A 22,328-nucleotide genomic window follows, 5' to 3' on the forward strand; every position below is an offset into this window, starting at 1 on the left:
ATCACCAAGAATGTGTCTCCTACGTGTTACAGGAAGGAGTTCCTCACACTCCTGTCTCTCCTCTCCAGTTTCCTTTTACAAAAATAACACCCACCAGAGGCCCTATCAGAGCCTGAGAGAAAGGCTACCACCATGAAGGCACCAATGATTTTATTCAGAGTAAAAAAAAGCACTTCACCAGGCATAAACAGAGGAATGGAATGCATTAAGTCAGTCACAGTTTTAAAAACTGCTGTCACTAAAGCCACATTTAACACTTACTTAAAGAGCTAAGAATTCAAAAAGGTGTCACTTCAGTATACAAACAGTCCTACAAGAACCATAACTGATGCAAAACCTCTGGGCTTTGAAGAAGGAGAAATAGGTGAGTAAGTTTAGATCCCTAAGCCAATATCCGTGGATCTCACCAATTAGAATATGATGTAACCACCATCAAGAGATTGGATTCTTTGTTCCTGAATAAACGAACCTGAGTCAAATATGAAACCAAATCAATCGCACAGAACAGGAAATCTTAAAAGCTGCCCACTTAGCGGCATACATATTTACAAGGATATAAAAGCCCACTGGATACACTTGTTCTTACTCTGCTGGTTTTGAAGGTTGGCTGTGTCTTAGTACAGCACAGGGATGTCACAAAAGTCCTCCCGTGAGCCATCTACAAGCCCTCATTCGGGCTTCAGCAGCGAAGAGCTCTATGATTGATTAGCAATGTCTGCCACTACTATAGGAATGGGAACCCTGAGCTCAAATACCAGCCTTTGGCCCCTGTGTAGAAAATGCAAGAAGAAGCCATAAGATGCTAAGTTTTTTTTGAATGTCCCTGTGCATCCTGAGGACATGATGGACTTCATATTACCACAGAGCTATCTCAAAAGGTGTAAGCATCCTAGTCACATTGACAATTTCAGTCATAAATTGTCATAGTACACCAAGAATATTAAGTAGGAGGAAAGCCTGTTCCTTCAGACCTCTCCTTCAAGCTGATAAATAAACGGGGTAACTCAAGCCTTAGCAGCTGCTACAGTTAGAGGCTTAAATTCCCTCCAAAGTCCCACATGTTAAAATCTGGTCACTCCTGCACAGCGCTATGAGACACCCCTGGGGAAGGAAGAAGCATGTCCTTGAAGGGATATTACGACCCGGACCCCTTCTCTTGTCTTTTGTTTCTCAGCCACCCCACCATGAGCAGACCTCCCCATCACATGTCCCCCACCATGACCTTCCACATCCATTCTGGTCCAAAGTAACAGACCAAACAACCACGGCCTAAAACCTAGAGATCAATCGCAAGCCAAAATGAAATTTCCCTACTTTTAAGCTGACTGAGATAGTTGATCACAGCAACAGAAGTGTAAATAGTACCATCTCCACTCAATTTTGGCCGAGAGAACTTTATCCCTTTGTCTACTACCTGCTCTGCAGGGGAAGCAGAAGGAAGCTGACAGCTGCTTCGTGAGCTGGGGGGTCTCTGCTCTCTCTGAACTCGAGCTCACCCCCCTCTCCACAGGACTGCAGTAGCTGAGAGCATACTTATGCAAGCATTTGTTTCACGAGTGTGAGCTTGACCTGATGAGAAACGCTTGGGAGATTAAGCAAGCACAGCCCCCGATGTGTCTGAGGACTCCGACCTAATCAATAGGTTAATTCACTGATGGATTCAGCACTGGGAGGTGGGCCCTGGTGAAACAACCAGACGCTACGGTGGTGCCACTGAGTGTGACAAGTTGTCAGGGCCCCTGTCTGCCCTTTGCACTGCTTCCTGCCGACCACAGTCTGGCATCCTGTCCTGCCACACGTCTATTCCACCGTGAGCTGAATGCTCTGAAACTGTGAGCCACGACAAGTCATTTCTCCCAGAAGCTGCTAGTGTTAGGTGTCTGGTCATGGTGAGGAGCAGCTAACTGACGGAGTAAATCCTGAGCAACCCCTGTTAGGAGCAGGCAGGTCCTTACAATAGTCTACAGATGCAGCTCTCTTCTGGTGATTTGCAGCCGCGTCTCACTTGACTCTTCTGAGGAATCTAGGAGGTTGAAACTCACTGTTTTCATTTTTAAAGTGAGAAAAACCAATCAAAGGTAAGTCACTGGGCAAAGACAAGGAAGGAGGAGGCTGAGGCTCACTCCAGGGTCACAGCCGGTTGGAACACACGCATTCGCCACTGGTCTCTGGTCCCTCAGTACCTCGCCTAAAGGTCATCAAGCGTTTAAGAAGTATGTCCAGCGGTCTCCTGCACTTACGTGGTAAGAACACCAGTACATTAGCTAGAATTTTCTAGGAATCCATTTTTTCTCTACTTTGCATCAAGAGCAAAGGCAGAAATTTCAAGACCAGCAGCTACTTATCAACCAAAAAACTATACTGACTGAAAAGTCTAGCTTCTAAAAACCACAACCTAAAATATATGCAGAGAGACCCTAATGCCAACCTACACGCCTCTCTTACACTACAGAATTTCATCGGCTTCTTCCAAATTGTCCAATTGAGAAAATGAGGAGCTGATAAAAACCAAGAGATTTTGCTCACTCTCCACTAATGGCCTTTATCCACGTGTGAGTAAAAGAAAATAGGTAGCTTTAGAGGAGAATACACGGGATTTGATAAGGAACAAACAGGGCAGGCATCTAGTGTGTTCTAGAAAACTTGGTCTGGGGGCTGGAGAGATGTCTCAGTGGTAAAGAGCACTGGTTGCTCTTCTAGAGGTCCTGAGTTCAATTCCCAGCACCCACATGGTCGCTCACAACCATCTGTAATAGGATCAGATGCCCTCTTCTGTGACAGAGAAATATATGCAAGTAGATCACTCAAATACATAAATAAATAAATATTAAAAAAAAAAAAACTTGGTCTCTGCCCATTCGCATCTGCAGTCACCATGATGCACTGACCAATACACATCACAGCCAAGACACTAAGATCAAGGTGCTTAGCCAGCACTTGTCACTGAGGAAAAGGTCGGAGGTGACAAGCCCTTTTCCTGTACAGGCTGCCAAAGCCATCTTAAGACAACAGATCAACCCTGTCTGTGATCCTCACACTCTGCTACCCTCTACGTTTCCCACATCCCTTTCTAAAACAACCAAAGCAGAAATGACAATGCCAAGTTCTGACTAATCAAGGTCATTCTAGTTGGACAGAATTTATTTCTTTCCCAGGAAGGGGAGAAGGGCTTAGCGCCACTACACCCACCATCACATAACCCTGCTCTTCCAAACACAGCTGTGCTGTAAGCAGAAGAGATCTGGCTTAGACACCTTGGTGGCCAGCAACAAAAGGTGCAAATTCAGTTTTGTTTTGTTTTTGTTTTTTGGTTTGTTTTTTTTTTTGACAAGGTCCCACTACACAGCACAGACTGGCCCAGAACTTGTAATCCTATACTCTGGACTGACAGCTAGTTTTCCCTTTTAAAGACGGACTTCAACCACCGTGACAACATGTACCCTTGCAATTCTACTAAGAAATGTTAATCTTGAGTAATGCAACTCCTAAGCGGGTAAAATAAACAAATGTGGGGTTGCTGTACATCCAAAGCTATCGGAGCTGTTAAACGTCCGGGACACTGTGGAGAAGCTCTCTTCACTGTGGGATGCACTTGCTGCCATTCTGCACTGAAGACACGGCAGAGGGAAAGAGGGATGTGGGCCTCAAGAGCGTCTCAGCATCCCCTCCCATCGTCCATCTGTCAGTCAAAAGCTGCCCTCGACCTCAGTACAAAGCTCAGGCTTCCACACACTGCTCTTGATTTCAGGCTGGAGAGGGCACTTGATGTACAATCCTAAGGACCTGAGTTCGATGCCAGCACCCAAGTGGAGACGGGGAAAAAAGCTGAGGGCATGCCTCTAATCCTCATGCTGTTTGGAAAGGGGTGGGGAATCACTCAAGTTTGCTGGCTGCCTGTGTCTCTCCAGATTCTGTGAGAGCCTCTGTCTCAAGAGAATAAGACAGGCAGTGGCAAAGCTGGACATCTGATGTCCTCCCCTGGCCTCCTTGTGGAAACACACACATATTCACACTCACACATCTACAGGAACACACAGCAAGAAGATATAGGACTATCACCTACTAGAAACCCATTTATTAAAAACTGGAAAGGACAGAGATATGGATGAAAAACGAAGTGGCAAGGAGCCCACTAACGGGCATCTCTAACGCTAAGCTGCTCAGATCTCACCGCACTGACCACCCAGGGCCTTCGCCCGGCAGGCACCCCATCCCAAACCATCCCAAACCATCCCAAACCATCCCAAACCATCCCAAACCATCCCAAACCATCCCAAACCATCCGTCTCAGGTGGCTGGGTAACAGGAGAGTGACAAAGGCGCCAATTTGGAAATCTAATGAGATTTTCTCAGATCTCTGTTACAGTTGATCAAGCCCACAGTTACCGAAAATCACCAATAGAAGTCACCACCCTCCTGTGAGATATTCAAACAGCGGGACATCTGTGAAGTCAAAAAGGGACCAGGACAACAGACAGCTGAGCCCAGCTTCAAAAAGGCCAGACTGACAGGGATAAAATCACATCACCAGCCAAGAGCGAATGTCTTCAAATATACACACAAACGCACAGGCACACACACAAACACACACACACACACACACACACACACACACACACACACACACACCGCCAGTCTAAGCAATACAAAACCCTACAAAGTTAAAATAAATAACAAATAAATAAATAGAAATAAAATAAAACCTGTCCCTCAGTGAGAAATCACCCACACCAAAGTAGCAAACACCTCAAGAGACCTGCCTAGTCCTGTAAATAACCACTGTGGGCCAGGTGTGTGCCCACCCCAGGGGACAGCCTCCATGTAATTCCAACCTGTGCCTGCCGGTGTTGCCAAGCAAGAATAGGGACTCCAGGACTCTTTAGCTTCCAGGTTCTAATGAGTAACCCTTTGGTGGGAAGCTGCTGTGTGGGCAGGAGTCTGCAGCTGAGGGCCACCACTGTTTCCATGGCGCCTCAGCACTGCCAGGCAAGCTGCAGCCTCTCAAAAAAACATTCATTGACTGCATGAATGTAAAATGCCCAATTTTTTTTTTCAGTTTTTATTTTGTTCTTGTTCTTTAAATTATTAATTAGTCTGTGTGTCAAGGTGTTTTGGTTGCATGTAAGTCTGTAGGTCAAATTCATGCTTGGTGCCCTTGGAAGCCAGAAGATAACATTAGATCCCATTGTTAGCGACCATGTGGGTGCTAGAAATCAAACCCAGGTCCTCTGGAAGAGCACCCAGAGCTCTGACCCACCCTCTTCTGGCCTCCTCAGGCACTGCACGAATGTGCTGAACAGACATGCATGCAGGCAAAACAACCATATAAATAAGATAACATTTAAAAGCCACTAGAAATAGTGCTGGCATGAGCAAACTTAAATCTTTTGAACTGCATTTCAGGCCAATAGGTTGAATGCTTACTCAAAAAGTCAAAAGTAAGGCAAGCATAATGATGCTCATCTGTAATCTAGAACCTGAGGCAAAGACACTGCAGGATCCTGAGTTCTAGACTAACCTCAGCTATACAGTAAGGTCCTGACTCCAAAGAAAATCAGAACCGGGGATGTAGCTAGGTTGGTAGAATGCTTACCCAGCATGCACAGGAACCACGTAATGGACATGGTAGCATAGTCTTATAATCCCAGCACCCAGAGGTAGAAGCAGGAGAATCAGAAGCTCAAGATCATCCTTGGCTATGCAGTGAGGTCAAGGCTAGTTGGGAATATGTAAGGCCCTATCTAAAATATTTCTTTATTTAGTAAAATTAATAAATAGCCAAGAACTGAAGTACTCAGCTTTTACAATCCTATTTTTGATTAGTACTGACTTGATATTAACAGTGAAGAAACTTGAGGCCAAGGAGGATGAAATACCGACCTGTAGGATTAAGTAGCAGTCAGGATTTGAACCCCCTCTACTGATATTTAGGGAATGTTGATGCCTCCTCCTCTTGTCAACCTGGCCACTTTTCCTTCACACGGTGTTGCTCCACCTACAGTGGCTCATTCAGTGCCACAGCAGAAAAGCCACGGACTCACTCCAGCCACCACCAGCCTCACCCATTTCTGCCAATCATCAAGGATGGAGGTCAGCTAGACAATGCTCCCATCCCGTAAGGGTCAGGCCCCTGTTCTGAACTCTGCTTTGAGGTCATGCCCTGGAATGGCTTTGCCAGCACACCTCACTCCTGTAACTCAAATGCCACTACAGGCAAGAATCAGACAATGGCCTTCTTGTCCACCACTGTATCACCAGGCCTGTACCACAGGCGCTCAATTATTGGCTTTTTGTTTTGCTTTTAAGTATGCTTGCTCTCTCTCCCTCTGTGTGTGTGTGTGTGTGTGTGTGTGTGTGTGTGTATTTTATGTTTTTGTGTGAGCTTGAGTGTGAGTGTGAATGTGTGTGTGTATTTTATGTTTTTGTGTGAGCTTGAGTGTGAGTGTGTGTGTGTGTGTGTATTTTATGTTTCTGTGTGAGCTTGAGTGTGAGTGTGTGTGTATGTGTGTGTGTACACGTACACATGCATGAAGGAGCCAAAAGAGGGCTTTGGATGCCTTGGAACTCTGGTTAAAGGTAGCTCTCCAAGAGCAATCAGCACTCTTAACCACTGAGCTACCTCTCCAGTCCCATAAGTATCTGTTTCTAAGAAGGAAGGAAAAACAAAACGTCTGAAGCTGAGCTCAGTTAAGAGTGCTTGCCTACCATCCACAGGCCCCGGTTCCCTCCCAGTACCAGGGGAAAACACATTCCTAAAGCATCCCAATATGCAGTACTCACCACACTGCTTGCTAGGGGAGCAAGAGACAGCAAGAACGAGAGAGAGAGAAAGAGAGAGAGAGAGAGAAAGAGAGAGAGAGAGAGAGAGAGAGAGAGAGAGAGAGAGAGAGAGAGAATTCCTTCTTTCAAAAGATGATTTTCACTACTTGTAAATATATGTGCAGGACTAACACACATGAGTGCAAGTGCTGACTGAGACTCGAAGCCTCGGATCCACCGGAAGCTGGAGTTTCAGCCTGCTGTGGTGCTGGGAACCAAACTCTACTCCTCCACAAAAGCAGGACAGGGTTTTAATCACTGAGTCATCTCTCCACCCCCGGTGAGAATAGTTCTTACTTCTTCTAAGTGTTAGGACTGAACCTAGGACTGCAAGCATGCTGGGTCAGAGTTCCACCACTGAACAATAGCTACAGCCCTCTTTCACCTTTCAAGAAACACTCACTTCAGTTTTCCAGGCCTGCCTCGTACTTCCGATGCTCCTGCCTCAGCCTCACCAGTACCTGGAGTACAGGCCTGCCTCCTGCCCCACAGGGGCACCACTTGTGGTGGTCTGACTAGGTATACCCCCATAGACTCATGTATCTGAATGCTTGGCCTATATGGGGGTGGCGCTATTAGGAGGTGTGGCCTTGTTACAGGAAGTGTGCCACTGTGGGCGTGGGCTCTGAGGCCTCACTATGCTCAGCTACTCACAGTGTAACACCCAGACTCCTCCCGCTGCCTGCCCGTCATGATGTCGAACTCTCAGTCCAGCACCACCCCTGCATGCCACCATGGCTGTTTCCCATGATGACCTCTGAACTGTAAGCCACTCCTATTAAATGTTTTCCTTTTTAAGAGTTGCCATGGTCATGGTGTCTCTTCATAGCAACAGAAACCCTGACTAAGACTCCGCACCTATTAATATCCTACAGAAGAAAGAAACTCAGGAAAGGTTCCCAGACACCATGCTCTGGGTGCAGGGTGCCCCAGAGTGCCCAACGCACTGAACACCTGACTCGCTTAGTGTACAAAGGTCACAACCCTCCCAACAACTCAGCGTGGAAGTAGCAAACCTTGAAACTGCAAAAGAATCTTAGCAATGATTTAGCTAAAGATGAGGAAAATAAATTCAAAGAAATGAAGTCTGGGCTGGGGATGTGGCTCACTGACTGAATGCTGGCTTGAAGAAGGCCCAGGCCCACTCACAAGCCTATAACTAGGTGACAGAGGAAGATCAGGAGTTGAGGGTCATCTTCACCTACGCTGCAAGTTCAAGGCCATCTGGGGCTACATGAGACCCCACCCCAAACAGAAAGGAAAGATAGAAAGGAAGGAAGGGAAAGAGAGTGAAGGTCTTGACGAAGATCTCACAGCTGGTAAGTAGGCTCCTTAAAGCTAGTTTTACACTCTGGAAGGAAAAAAATCCAGAACCCACATTATCTCCTGCCAAGTCCAACTACCTCCCTCAGCCCTGTTCCTCCAGTACTGGGTGATTCAGAACCTGCAGCCCACACTCACAGGATATATAGGATAATGAAAGGGCACAGCAGTCAAAGCCCCAGATGGTTCCCAAGTTACAAAAAAAAAGTGAGGCTCTCTTGACAATTCTTCAAAACTTAAGAAGACTATCTAGAGACCAGGCACTTGGTTAAAGTGCTTGTCTTCCATGCTAGAAGACCTGAGTCTGATCCTCAGAATTCAAATAAACAAGCTGTGCACTGTGTTACAAACGTGGGAACTCGGTGTTAGAGAGGTGGAGACGTGTGGATCCCTGAGGCTCCCTGGCCTCATCTAGTAAACACGCCGCCACCTAAAAAGAGCTCTTATCTCAAAAGATCGAGGCAGAGGATGCCTAAGAAGCAAAACCTAGGATGACCTCCGCCTGCACGTGCCCCTGCACACGCACGTGGGCACACACCAGTCACAAATACACACCAAATAAACAAATAATTTTTTCAGTTAGAAAAGATGATCTTAAAAGACAACGTTTCCTCGCTCATCTGGACTCTGCTTCTATGCCTAGTAAAATACTAATGGTGGTGTCCTTTATCCAAATTCATTCAGATAAATGTGCTTATCTGATTGAAATGTGCTGTAGACTTTAGGAGGCAGCAGAGCATGAGAAGCCAGAGAGCTCTTCGATTCACATAATAAGCTACAGGAATTCCTCAAAAGTATATACCCACTGCCCGATCCAGCAACCTGCCTCTCTGCTCGTCAGCAACATAGTATCACAGGCCCAAAATAAGAGCCTCGTCCTATTTTCTCTGAGGAAGTGTTACATATTCCATGAACTGTGCTTTCATGACTTCTTTTTTAGTTAGATTTCAGCAGCCAACTGTGTCACTTTGCTACTCCCCCAAAATAGCTCAACTGAGTACTTTAAAATCACATTTTGTTGTCTGGCCAGAAAAGCACCATGCTATGCTGACTTGAGCCTTCAGAATTAGGACGAGGGGCAGGAGCTGTGGCTGGCATGGTGTCTCCTACACACGACGCAGGTCCAAGTCTGTGAAACAGAGACACGGATGTGGGCATGGCACAGTGCAACACAGTGCAAAAGGAGAGAAACACCCAGTACCACTGCTGGCTCCCTTTAGTCTATCCCGCTAAAACCCAAGGACAATCACAGAGCAGGAGTGTTTCATCAGCTACCATGAAGCTCAAGAAGTACAGAAGCACTTGGTAAGAGCTCATGGAAGGGACTGGAGCAATGGTGCAGTTGGTGGTGTGTCTGTCTGACACACTAGCACAAAGACCTGAGTTTGGATCCCCAGCATCCACATGAAAAGCCTGCCATAGTGACACAAATCTGTAATTCCAATCCTGGAGAAGCCAAGTCAGGAGGATCGCTGGGGCTTGCCAGCCAGTCTAACCACATAGGTGAGCCCCAGCTTCAGAGAGACCCGTCCAAAATACAAAGCAGAGAATAGTTGAGGAAGATACCCAACACCAACATTTGTCCTCTACATGCGCGCGCGCACACACACACACACACACACACACACACACACACACTCACACACACACACACTCTCACCCTCAGGGTACATGACCAAGCCACTTCTTATACCTAGGGATCGGGAAGACTGCTATCTCAGCTCCACAGGAAACACACTGAAGTTGAGAACGCAGAGCGGATAAAGACCACCACAGACTTCAAGTAAAATACAACTGGCCTTCCTACCCTCAGAGGCCACGCCCTCCATGCTGACCTGCCCCTCACCTGAAACCAAGGCCACACAGAAACCCATTATACATTTTCATATCAAAGAAGGCAGGCATGTCACTAAATAGTTGTCCTTTTCTGGTCCAGCTCCCTCTTTCCACACACTCCTATCCAAACTCTTTTACACATGTGAAAGAAAAATGATTAATTCATTGAGTTATTATTTCTCACGCACAGCACTACCTTCTTGAGCACGCTCCCCCTCACACTTTATGAAGACCTAAGGAGATGTATACTAGCACTATTCCTTTCCACAAATGAGCAAGAGGATAAGGCATACATACCAACGGGGAATAACTTGTCTACCATACCACACTAGCAACGGCAGAGGCAGGTTGGCTCCAGAGGACAAATCCCTACTATTTCTCTATGTCCCTGTATAACTCCCAATGGCAACTTACTTTAGGGGATAATAATAATGATAACAACAATAATAATAAATCGTTAACAAGTTCCAGGCTCCTAAAAGATTTCTCCCTTGCTATGTGCTGTTAAACAGTGGAGCCGCTCTCACTAAATGATTGACAGAAATGAAAGTTCTCCATCAATGTGAGTTGCCTCCTCCTACACTTCACCCCAAGGGCAACAGTCATAGCCGAGTTCCAAAAGAGAAGGCGTCACAGTGATCAGCAGGCATTCCTCCTTAGCCCTCCAAGAAGCATTTTATTATTTTTTTTTAATATTAGCCCTATCAAGAGCAACTGTTAAAAAAAAACAAAAACAAAAACAAAAACAAAGCCTGCACAGGCCTGGAGACATCTTACATCATTTTGCTACAAATGATACCAAGTAAAATCGCCTCTCCAAGGCTGGGTGTCCCTAAAGGACCTTTTCAACCCTCTAGCTACTTAAAGCTGCACTGCACAGCCACACGGAGGATTAGACTCCTTTCCACAGCCAGGCACTGTGGCACCAAGGCAGAGGCAGGTGAGCCATTATGAGTATGTGGCCAGTGTGGTCTAAGTACAAGTCCCAGACCAGCCAGAGTTATACAGTTTCAAAAAAAAAAAAAAAAAAAACCACAGTATGAGTAAACCATGAATCGGTTATATGCTCCCATTCTCTCTCTCTCACTCACACACACACACACACACACACACACACACACACACACCACAGGGTCTATTTAGCATAGGACAACTTCAATATTTCTGTGCAACTGTGCATGCCCTTAAATTTCTGACAGTCATCCCACCTCTGCCTCCCAAGTACCACTCCTCAGTTTATGCTCACTGGGGTTCATCCTGGAGCTGCTTTCATGCCAGGCCAGCCCACCAAGGTCTTTCCTCAAAGAGTAATTCATCTAATCTTGCTACAAGATACTTATCTTTTAAAGAGATTAATACGGGTGGGCTGGGGGGGAAGGGGAGGGGGCAGGAAGGGAGAGAGCAAGGGAATCTGTGGCTATTATGTAGAACTGAATAGTACTGTAAAATAAAATTTAAAAAAAAGAGAGAGAGATTAATACTAGACTAGTCCTGTGAATTTGGAACCAAAGAATCCAAAAAAAAAAAAAAATGGGGGGAGAGGGTTTATAATAAATACAGGATTTTGAAATATATCCACCTTTTTATATACATATTTTTTTTTAAAATCAGTGCTAGGGATTGAACCCAAAACCACAGTAAAACACTTTTTATTTACAGTGGGTCATCTTTTTTTTTATTACAATATCACATAAATGTAACACCAAAAAGGGGGGGACGACACTTGATTCTGAGGGCAGAGAGAACTGTCATCGCTTCCTAAGAAGTTCTCAGCAGGCAAGATGGTTGCTCTCATTTCTCAGACTGGGAACTGGAAGCCTGTGATCTTTAATCCTGCAATACTTCCTGCAGATCTAGAGTAGCTGGTCTAAAACATGCCCACTCAGTGCTAAGCCAAGCCAGTGACCAATGCCCGACTCCAGCCTGCTGAGAACCTGCTCTGTTGAGAACAAGCTTCACTCCTGAATCCCTTGCACATGGCTACTGCCTTGACCTAGATCACATGCAGTGGGGAACCAGGCACAGGGAACTTCTTCCTTGGCTTCCTGGTATTACTAGAAACACGTGCCTTTTATTCCTAGCACAGGTAGAGACAGAATCCCAGAGCCACTGATAACCACTCTGCACCCGAGAGACCACAGGCTGACTGGAGGACGTCACCACTGGAGATGGGACTTCGATACCTTAGTTCTTCCCATAAAGCTCCAAGCTATAAACACAAGAGATATGACCAAAGATGGAAGTGTTGATCGTATGCACGCCTGTCACCTGTACCTTGCATTGCATGGCCCCACTGGCTACCATTAAAACACTGAATAGAAACACACAATGAAAACCACCAAAGGCACTTCTACCACAGAAGGCATGTTATAGGGCAGCTCTCCTGCTTGGCTTCGTGGCCTTTCCTGCCCCAGGAAGGCTCAGGTAGGTGGCAGATTGCTTCGGTGGCTACAGATGGCAGCAAGAAAACAAGGGACAAGAGGCGGCACAGGGCACCATGTGGCACAGACATTCCTATCCACTACTGCACGGGTACAGGAGATTGTAATGGGAACTCGGGAGTGAGTGACAGAAGTGCTAAATCTGAGGTGTGTGTTTTCGTTTGGTTGGTTTTGTGGTTGTTGTTTTCTGTTTGCTTCTCTCACAGCATTCAACCATCAACACTTCCTGGACGTTCTCTTAAGCAGCACAGTCTCAGAGGGAACAGTGCTATTCCAAGCCCTTCTCCTGAATGCCCCCTTCTTCCGGTCAACCAAGATGGGAACTTCCTCTTTTTTGGAAAGACTCAGGTATGCCTTCACATATTTGTGCCTGTTTGTATTTGGGTTTTAACTTCAGCAATCCTCACCATAAGCAATGTCTGGAAGAGAAATGGGAGATTTGATTCTGGAATCGTGTCAACAGGACTCAGTATGCAGACTAGATAACAAAGTCTTTCTCACAAGAAACACTTGGAGAGTCAGAAGCCTGTCAGATCTCACCCAGCTTCTGAGAGGAAGCCTCTGCCTGAAGAGGTCCCAAGGATGGCCACTGAAATGCCCAACTCTCATAGGTAGTAACTGGAAAAGCCTGATGCTGGACAAGCCAGGACTCACTGGACATGAGATGTGCATCACCCAACTCTGACACACTCTGGACAAAAGCAGTCATGCTCCTGAAGTTTTCCAACAGCAACCTGCTAAGTGTAATGTCGTCACCAAGCAGAGGATTACTCTGACGGCCAAAAGAAAAAAAAAGAAATTTTTTTTGTAAGTCTGGATGACTGGCTAAGCAGTGCAAAACAGGCTGTGTGAGAAACAAAAGGCAACCCTTTCCACCCTGTCAGAAGTGGTTCGGTTCCCGGTGTTTAAGGATAAAGACCAAATATTTAAAATCAACCATACTCAAAATTAGATTTAAAATCTCACGTTGACACTGGGTCTGTAACCCCAGCACTCCTGAAGGCAGAAGGATCAGGGGTTCAAGGCCTAGTCAGCCCGGCTCAGGTTAGAGCCAGCCTGAGCTAGTGTGTTGAGGAGGTTGGGGAGCTTCGGATGAGACGTCTAAGAACCTGCTATGTCCTCTCATGGTTTTTGCCCCACACTGTTTTAGAATTAGAAAACACCGCAAAGTGCCCACTGTCGTGTCTGCTAATACTTCCCCCTCAGCACTCTGAAGGCATCGTGTGCAGCACCAGCTGTGGAAGCGATCCCACACTCACCGACCGCGCTGTTAAGAGCAATAACCCTGCTTCCGACCGCTGGAAAACACCCAAGCCCTAGCTACTTCCAAAGGCCTCCCTAAACCACAGCAACTCTGAGTTCTGAAGAGGAGCTGGAGGCTCACACGCAGCTGAAAAGTTGGTGGAATTCTAAAAAACAAACAAAAAATAGCCAACCCGAGATTTCAGTTAAGAACTCACAAGGAGGGCCCAGATGAAAACCAAAAGCTAAAATCGACCCCAAGACAAACATTAAACGTTTCCGAAGCTATGGCAGCAAGAAGTGCCAGGTCCCAAAGCGAACGGTCCCAAGGGTTTTCCAGCCTACCACGGGCGGCAGCATCGAGCTGTGGGTACCGCCTAGTGCCAGATGTCGCCGACCCCCAGCCTGGGCACCTGGACGCGTGCGCCCCGACCGACCCCTTGGTGTGTGCAGGTGGTTGACTGAGCCAGTCTAGAGGAGGCAAGGGCTTGACAGGCGGCTCTGGGGCGCCCCCTGAGGTCCAGCGGCACCTCACCAACCTCGGAAAACCTGAAACCAGTATCTCCCAGGGATGTGACATTTTTACTTTGCCCGAGTCCAAAAGCTGCCTTCCCTGTGCTTCTTACAAAAGGCCCTCAGTTCCTGGGTGAGGGTAAGGGCTAGCTGCCTCGAAGCCTGGGCAGGGACGAAAAATGAGGAGAACTGAAGTGGTTCAAGCCTGGACAAGGCGGCATCCCTAGCGGTCCCATATTGGGTTGCAAGCCTCCTCAGCCACCTGAAGGAAGAAAAACATTGTAAAAACACTGGCTACAGCCCGGAGGGGTCAGCCAGAAACCGAATTGGAAATTTTTGTTTTGCAAGGCTGCCTCCCACCGCCCCTATTAAAAAGTGACCCTTACTAGGCTCGACCCCGAGTGCACTCGAGCGCACTCAGCTGGTAAGTCCTTGGCCAAAAAAAAAGAATCTAGTCAGAGGCGATGATAAAAACAAATGCTGCTCAATGGTCTCTAGGGGAGAGAAGTGCTGATTCTCAGAGGAGATGCTCCTCGGCGACTACTTCCACCGAGGTAAGACCCTGTGAGCAAACCCGGGCCTCCGAGTGAGTAGGCACGCACACCCTGACCGATCCTTGGAGCGGGGGTTTCTGGATTGTGCCAAAAGCTGGGTTGACAGTTCCACAGACCGGAGGATGAGCCGATAAAAAGGAGCCCAAGAACCCGCAGTGTTTTGTCCTCTGCCCCTCACAACCACCACCCTCCTCGAACCTACAAAGAAGGGCCCAATCGCTGCCAGTCCCCTTAGAGCGGGTCCCTGGGGGCAGCGAGGGTCCTGGAGCCTGGCTCCTGGGTGCAAGACGGGGTTGGGGGTACCCGCTGCGCCAAAACCCCGCGCTCTGGCAGCCGAAGCACAAGCGGCTATTAACCAGGGAAAGCGGAAACACTGGGGCACGTATCTTCTTCTTGATTAGAATAACCGCCGCCTCCAAATATTCCAGAACGGGCGGATGAGAAAGCAGAAAACCTGGGTGTTCTGTCCTTAGGAGATCGAGGAAAGAAAAGCCAATCGCGCTCTCTCCTGCCCCTTTCCCCAGCCAGGACATAGGACGTGGCCTTCACCTACAGAGAAGGATCTGAGCAGCTTGAGGGAGGCTTGGAGCTGCAGCCCTCGTACTCTGCAAGAGAAGAGGAAGGCGGCTGGCCTCTGCCCTCACCTGGGGGGCGGGGGGAGCTGAAGGCTGGGAGTGGAGGGTCGCCGGGCGGCACACTGCTACGTGCAGTGATTTAGGATTGTCGTCAGTGGCCAATATTGTTCCAGTCTTAACCTGGCTAGAAAGGAGCGGGTCTGGGTCTGAATCTAAGCCAAAAGGGCAAAGATGAAGGTAGGCAGGGCGCGCCAGACAGCAAAAAACCTGCCCGGACCCCAAAGGCAATCCAGCTGCCGACTCGTCCCTTGCACCTGGACCCCGGCAGCCCAGCCCAGACGAGTGGTACAGAAAGGGGCCGCGAGCCCCGAGAGGCTCCGATCTGGCCCAAACCCTCGGCTCCCTGCCTTCCCGCCGCTCCCAGGCCCCCTCGTCCAGGGAGCTGCCTCGCGCCGGCACTGAGGCGTAGCCCGCACCTCAGCCCGGAGCAAGGCTGAAAGGAGGTGGCCCTGGCCCCGGCGACCAGAACGCGGGCTGCTCTCCACATCCTGATTCCTCTGCAACCAGCCTCCGCCTTCCATCCCAAAACACCGCCCCCCCCCCCTCCAAAGGGTCAGAGGATGCAAAGCTAGCCCCGGTTATGAGCTCCTGCCATCCCCGCCGGAGCAACGGGAGCACCCCAGATTACTCAAACCAACAGAGCATCCTCCCCACAGCCAGTCTCCCCAGACACCCTGCAACTCTAGCCCTCTGGATCGGCTCCGGATCAGCAAAGCAAGTCCCCCCCCCTCCCGGCCCCCCGACTCCAGCTGCTCCAAGCTTCCCAAGCTACAGTCAGAGCAGATCTCTGAGTCCCCAATCCTCCTTCCTAGCCCTCCACTGCTTCTGCCCTCCCCGACTACCAGCCTCCTAGAACACTGCCGGAGCCAATGAAGCAGAACCCTCTTTCCTCCCCGGCAGCCCGGCCCCCCTTCACCCTCTCCGCGGTCCCTAGACTGGCGCCCAAGCTCCGCGCCCCGGCGACAACTCCGCATACCCCGCGCGCGCGGGCCGGAGCCGCGTCCCATCAGCGGCCCTCACTCACCCGGGAAGCACACCACATAATGGAGCACAGAACTGGTGATTTTCAGGAACAAAATCCACCAACACGGTTCCAGTAACCTCCGCATGTCCGAAAACGCACATCGAAAAGAGAAAAGCAGGGGGGTAAACTTGTTGAATAAGTTCTTGCTTCCGAGCGAGGCTCCGCTAAGCCTGGAGGCTTTCTCGGCCGGACCGCCACACGGGTCCCCCACGCTCGGAGACCAGTCCCGCAGGAATCCGGGATGCTGCCAAGCGCCCCCGGGAAAACCTCAAAAAGTGACCGGGGATGCAAAGCCACTCTAGAGACGATCCTCTCGGAAAGAGAAGGGCTGCTTTCTGCTCAGACACGATCCAGCCGATCCGGCAGGGCGAAGAGAAGGCGCACGGCGGCAGCGCCCGGGGCCCGGGGCAGGCAGGGACCGCGGGTGGCGGCGGCGAGCAGCGGAAGAGCCCCAAGTTGAGTCGGCAGCGCAGCGCAGCCCGAGAACCGGCGGGCGACGGCGGGGCTGCGCGCTGCACGGCGGCTCCGGGCTTCAGGCGGGCAGCTCCTTCCAGGGCCCCGGCAAGGAAGGAGGCATGTCTGCGAGCGGGGAAAGGGAGGGAAGCGGTGGGGCGGAGCGCAGAGCCCCCCAGAACAGAAACGGCCGGAGGAGCTCAGAGAAACACAAAGGATCTCAGAGGGGCGCCGGGGCGAGGGCGCCTTCAGTCCATGCTCCTGAAAGTTGTGGCTCCGGCGCAGGCTGGGGAGGAACCGAGAGCGCGGGGCTGGAAACTGGCCATGCCTCCATACAGGAAGTAACATGTGAGCATGGATCCTGGCAGAGACTTTAAAGCCGGCGAGCGGGCGAGCGAGCGAGCTGGGGGCGCGCGGCGGCGGGAGCGCGCGAGCACGGGCGCGCGGTGACGCGCATCCCCGGGCTGCCGCCGGCGGGGGCGCGCGCTGCACTCTCTTAAAGCGGCCGCGCTGGGCTCCCGCTTCCAAGGACTTGCACTACTGGCCTCTCCCAGCGTGCCCAGGGCTATGGGTGTACGTTTAGGGGAGCTGGTAACCGTGGCTTCGTGTAGGACAGGGAGGAGAACTGCTGCCTTCTAGGGTCAGCGTGGCTTTGTTCCATTTGCGAGCTCTTACAGACGAAGCGTTCTGCGCGGATTCGGAGAGATCCCTGGCTGACTGTAGCTCGTGGACCCGGGACTTTGGGGAGGTGGGAAGGATGGCCGGGTTGGAATCTGGGGCGAAGGAGGGGCCGGCAGCTACCTTTTTCATGGAGAGGGGACTTCCTTACGGCCTTACCTCCTTGACCGTGCCTGTACCCCCTGCGTCTCCCTCCTGGTGCATTCCAGGCTAGGAGACAAAGCCCAGCGGCCTTTGCTTTGAGATTTGATTTTTTTTTTTTTTTCCTTCCCCATTCTGAGCTTCTATTGGCCGAGTCTACGGCTGGGAGACGGGGCGAGGGAGGGGGTGGTCAATCCCAGGCTTGCAAAATTCAGCCTCAGTCCTACACCCGCTTTCCCCGATCCACGAAGATCTGTAGCGGAGTTTTCCCAACTCTGGGCTCCGGGGAGAAGGTGGCTACACCTTGGCCTGGTTGGGCAGAGGGCGAGTGAAGTGCGCCTCTCACCCGAGGCAGGGAAAAGCAGCACCCCCGGCAGGACTGGTTTCCCGGCAGCTTTCCCAGGAGCCACGGTTTAAGTAAGCTTCAGGGAGAGGCATCCGGGGGAAATGCAAGGACTAGGCTTATCTGTAATGAGTTTTGTCCCCTGGCTCTCACTGAGATCTTTATCGCTTGGGCTTCCCAGCAACCTATTTTTTTTCTTCCTTACGTTGGTGCTAAAAGTGGAGGAGGCCGGTTTTTTTTAATCAAATTTGTAATTGAGCCAACGTAATTTGTAATTTTTTTCATAATTGTTCTGCTTCTCTTTGAGAACGATTTGGACATGTTTTTAAAGTGTCCCCTTGCTGTTTCATCCCACCGCGGCATGGTCCCACACCCACCCGAACAACCCAACCGGATGTTCTTTCGGTTTTCAAATAATATACAGATGTTCTGAGAGCCTGCGGCATGGTGTGATTTGGAAGGCAGTTTCGCACCCACACTTCCAAAGAAATTTTTTTGAAAAGTTAGGTTTGGGGTGACAAATTGATATAAGCCTGAAGTTCCTGGGGAGGGCCCCCAGTTCTATTTTTAGCCAAACCCGTTGAACATCCTCCTGGGGCAGGGCAATGAGACCGGGTCCTCCGTTTGCTTTGGAATTGGGTTTTTCCTGGCTTTGTTGCAATCTAGGGCTGCTTCGGATTGCTTGTGATGACCGGTTATTTTGAAAGTCGTGTTGAGGGGTAGATATTCAGGTGCCAATGAGCGTGAGATAGGTTACCATGACCCTAGCTTAAATGACTGCCTCCTTCGAGGTGGCTCTAGTTTTCATCACTCAGTTGGTGGGACTTGAATCACACTGGGATCGGCATCCTCACCTGAGCTTTAGCTGTGGAATAGACGTCATAGAAGCTGCCCTTTGTGCAATGCTGAATTTTCTATACACTGCCCGTTCAACAAGTGGGATGCGGAGCCGCTCTGCTGGGCAGACTGAGAACAGGACTTCCCAGCCTGTTTGCCTCACCTGGGGAAAAGCCAAGGAGGGAGGGTTTGAGAAGACATTAAGTGTGACATGCAAAGAAGGGGCTCCAGCACCCCAGCTTGTTCAGCTTGGAGATCAGGCCCTTACAGTGTATGTGCTAGCATGTTGCATCCCTTTAGGCCCGTCCTGGCTGGTGCCTGTGGTGGGACCCCAGGCTAAAGTTTACCACAAATTGATACTGAAAGGTACAAGTCAAGCTCCATAGGCTCCCAAAACACCAAAAGTTTTAACCAGGCACATTAACACATGCCTGTAATCTCAGAACTCAGGAAGCTGAGGCAGGAGAATCACAAATTCAAGGCTAGCCTAACTTCATAGCAAGACCTTGTTTCAAAAGAAAAAAAAATTAATTTAAGTTTATAACAAAAATTCACTGGCCTATTACACAAATGTTTTCATTTTCACTCTACAATCAAAAGCATGGTGAACACACATGCCCCTGTTTTAAGCTGTAGTGGTACAAAATTACCTAGCAAAACACCTGGGCTTCCACCTGGTGAGTATTCCTCTCTCCGACTGCAGTGATGTGAGAAGAGCCGGAGGGAGGGGCTTGGCACCATGCTGACCACTGAAAATCTACAAAGAGAAGCCACTACTACTGATAGCAAATCCCCCCAGGAGGGGCAGAACAAACTCACACACTTATTTTCTCTCAGCGCTGGGAGGAGTTGCACAGGAACTCAAGCATGTCCTGGGGCAGAACCAAGGTGCAAAACTGGCTGACTCCTGGAACTGGAGGGTTCTCTTCCAGTCTCATCATCCCAAAGCCACGGATGCTTTCAGTCAGAGTCCCTCTAAAAACAGTGGTTCCCAACTTTCCTAACATTGCAACCCTTTCCCAAATCATAAAATTATTTCACTACTACTTAATAATTGTAATCTTGCTTATGTAAATATTTGATATGCAGGCTATCTGATATGTGACCGCGGCGGGGGGGTTTACAACTCACAGGTGGAGAACCACTGCTCTATCCCACCACTTTGTACTACAGTACAGTCCTGTTGAAGGAGTAACTGTCCAGGACACGGACAGTCTCACTCTCAGGAAGAGGGTATTACATATCAGGCTGGGCATGTTAGAGACCACACTAGAATACTGTCTGCCATGGTTCCATGACCTAGCGGAGTAGCAATGCCCCTTGCTATATGATGTCTGACAGCCCATAAAACCCATCATAAATTATATATATATATGTATATATATACATATATATGTATATATATGCCTGATTTGCTGCCACACACCTGTAATCACAGTACTCCAAAGGCTGAAGAAGGATCACAAATTCAAGACTGACCTGGTGAACCCTGGTCCTAGTGTGGTCTCTATAACTGTGATAAAACACTACTCAAAACCAGCTTGGAGCCAGGCAGTGGTGGCGCCTGCCTTTAATCCCAGCATTTGGGAGGCAGAGGCAGGCTAATCTCTGTGAGTTTGAGGCCAGCCTGGTCTACAGAATGAGTTCCAGGTCTGCCAAGTCTACACAGAGAAACGCTGCCTCAAAACAAAACAAAAACAAATGAACAAAAGAACAAAAACAACTTGGAGAGGAAAATGGTTTATTTAGTTACAAATCACTGTCCATCAGTTGTCGAGGTGGGAGGCCAAGGCAGGACCCTGGGGGGAGGACTTGCCTACAGGCCAGTGTAGATGAATTTCTAGATAGTCTTATTAATTAGAAACACAGAGCCAAATACAGGGGTGAAAGCCGTAGAGATCAGAGAAATAGGAATAGCCACCAGCTAACCTTGGCTCACCACACCACCATAGCTCCCCAAGAGAACCAGCTTCTTCCTGTCTAACCTGTGCCTTTATTGCCTTGCTATATTCTTCCTTCTCATTGGCTCTTAGCCCAACCACCTACCTCACTTTCTCATCACTGCCTGTGTGTACAGACCTCCAGGTCTCTATGGTTGTGTCACCACCCTTGGCTGTGTCCTAGAACACACAGAGACTCTGCCTGCCTCGTGATCGGATTATGGGCGTGTGCCACCAACACCTGACTTCTATTCCTGGCTCGCTAATGACCTCTGATCTCCAGGCAAACTTTATTTATTAACATAAAAATATCACCACATTTCAGCACAAATAAAATATCACCACAGGCCAATCTGATGGGGCCACTTTCTCAGTTAACTTCCCTCTTCCTGGATTACCTAGCTTGTATCAACATTTTGTCTCACAAAATAAAAGGGGCGGGGGAGGGGGGACGATGAGAAAAGGAGAGCACAGAAGCATTGGATACACTTTATAACAAGCACACTGTTTCTCCTTGTGACCTTCGGGTACCCAGCATGTCCAGTGAGTGTGACAGATCACTAGTCAGAAAAAATGTCACAATTCAAAGTTCAAAATTTGGAGTATGGTTTCTACTGAATACTGGTTACTTTCCTATCATGGTCAATATATCACAAATCAAACCATCCTAAGTCAGGGACCATCTATCTGTGCAGACTAGTGGCCGGGGCAATGGGGCCAGTTTAACTGGTCGCTCATGTTGTTTATATTTGCATAACGACAGGCAGAGTCCACTTGATGGCCCGGCTTCCACATGTCGTAACATGGGGAAATGACTGCATCTACTCCTAAATTGAGAGGATTAAAAGGAATTAATATACATAAAGTACTTAGAGTAGTGCCAGAGACCTAATAAGTATTTAATAAATGTAAGCTATTACTGTTATCTGTTCACCCAGCAACTCGATAGAGAATGAACATCTGTTATTTTCTAGCTGCTCAGCTTCCATTTCCACTTCTAGAAATACCATCCCGGGTTTCCTTTGTGCAAAACTCCCCAGAAGGTTGCAGGGCTTCTGTGCCTTCCCCCACCACCACCACACCCACCATGTCCACCTACCAGCTCAGCCTTCCCCCACCACCACACCCACCATGTCCACCTACCAGCTCAGCCTTCGCACCATCACCACACCCACCATATCCACCTACCAGCTCAGCCTTCCCACCATCACCACACCCACCATGTCCTCTACCAGCTCAGCCTTCCCCCACCACCACCACACCCACCATGTCCTCTACCAGCTCAGCCTTCCCCCACCACCACACCCACCATGTCCTCTACCAGCTCAGCCTTCCCCCACCACCACACCCACCATGTCCTCTACCAGCTCAGCCTTCGCACCATCACCACACCCACCATGTCCTCTACCAGCTCAGCCTTCGCACCATCACCACCACACCCACCATGTCCTCTACCAGCTCAGCCTTCGCACCATCACCACCACACCCACCATGTCCTCTACCAGCTCAGCCTTCCCACCACCACCACACCCACCATGTCCTCTACCAG

The 22,328-nt window shown here is 49.2% G+C and overlaps 1 protein-coding gene across 2 annotated transcripts in view; it reads right to left on the minus strand.

Moving 5' to 3' along the window:
- Positions 1–16,547, minus strand: part of Ptprg (protein tyrosine phosphatase receptor type G) — a 703,035-nt gene extending 686,488 nt beyond the window's left edge. For both annotated transcript variants that reach the window (XM_015993986.3, XM_006975079.4), the window contains exon 1: positions 16,388–16,547. In XM_015993986.3, coding sequence (XP_015849472.1) covers positions 16,388–16,472 — 85 coding nt within the window. In that variant the 5' untranslated portion in view covers positions 16,473–16,547. The remainder of the gene's footprint in view (positions 1–16,387) is intronic.
- Between the last annotated feature and the right edge of the window lie 5,781 nt (positions 16,548–22,328).

Source organism: Peromyscus maniculatus, chromosome 9 (assembly GCF_049852395.1).
Source record: "Peromyscus maniculatus bairdii isolate BWxNUB_F1_BW_parent chromosome 9, HU_Pman_BW_mat_3.1, whole genome shotgun sequence".
Taxonomy (NCBI): Eukaryota; Metazoa; Chordata; class Mammalia; order Rodentia; family Cricetidae; genus Peromyscus; species Peromyscus maniculatus.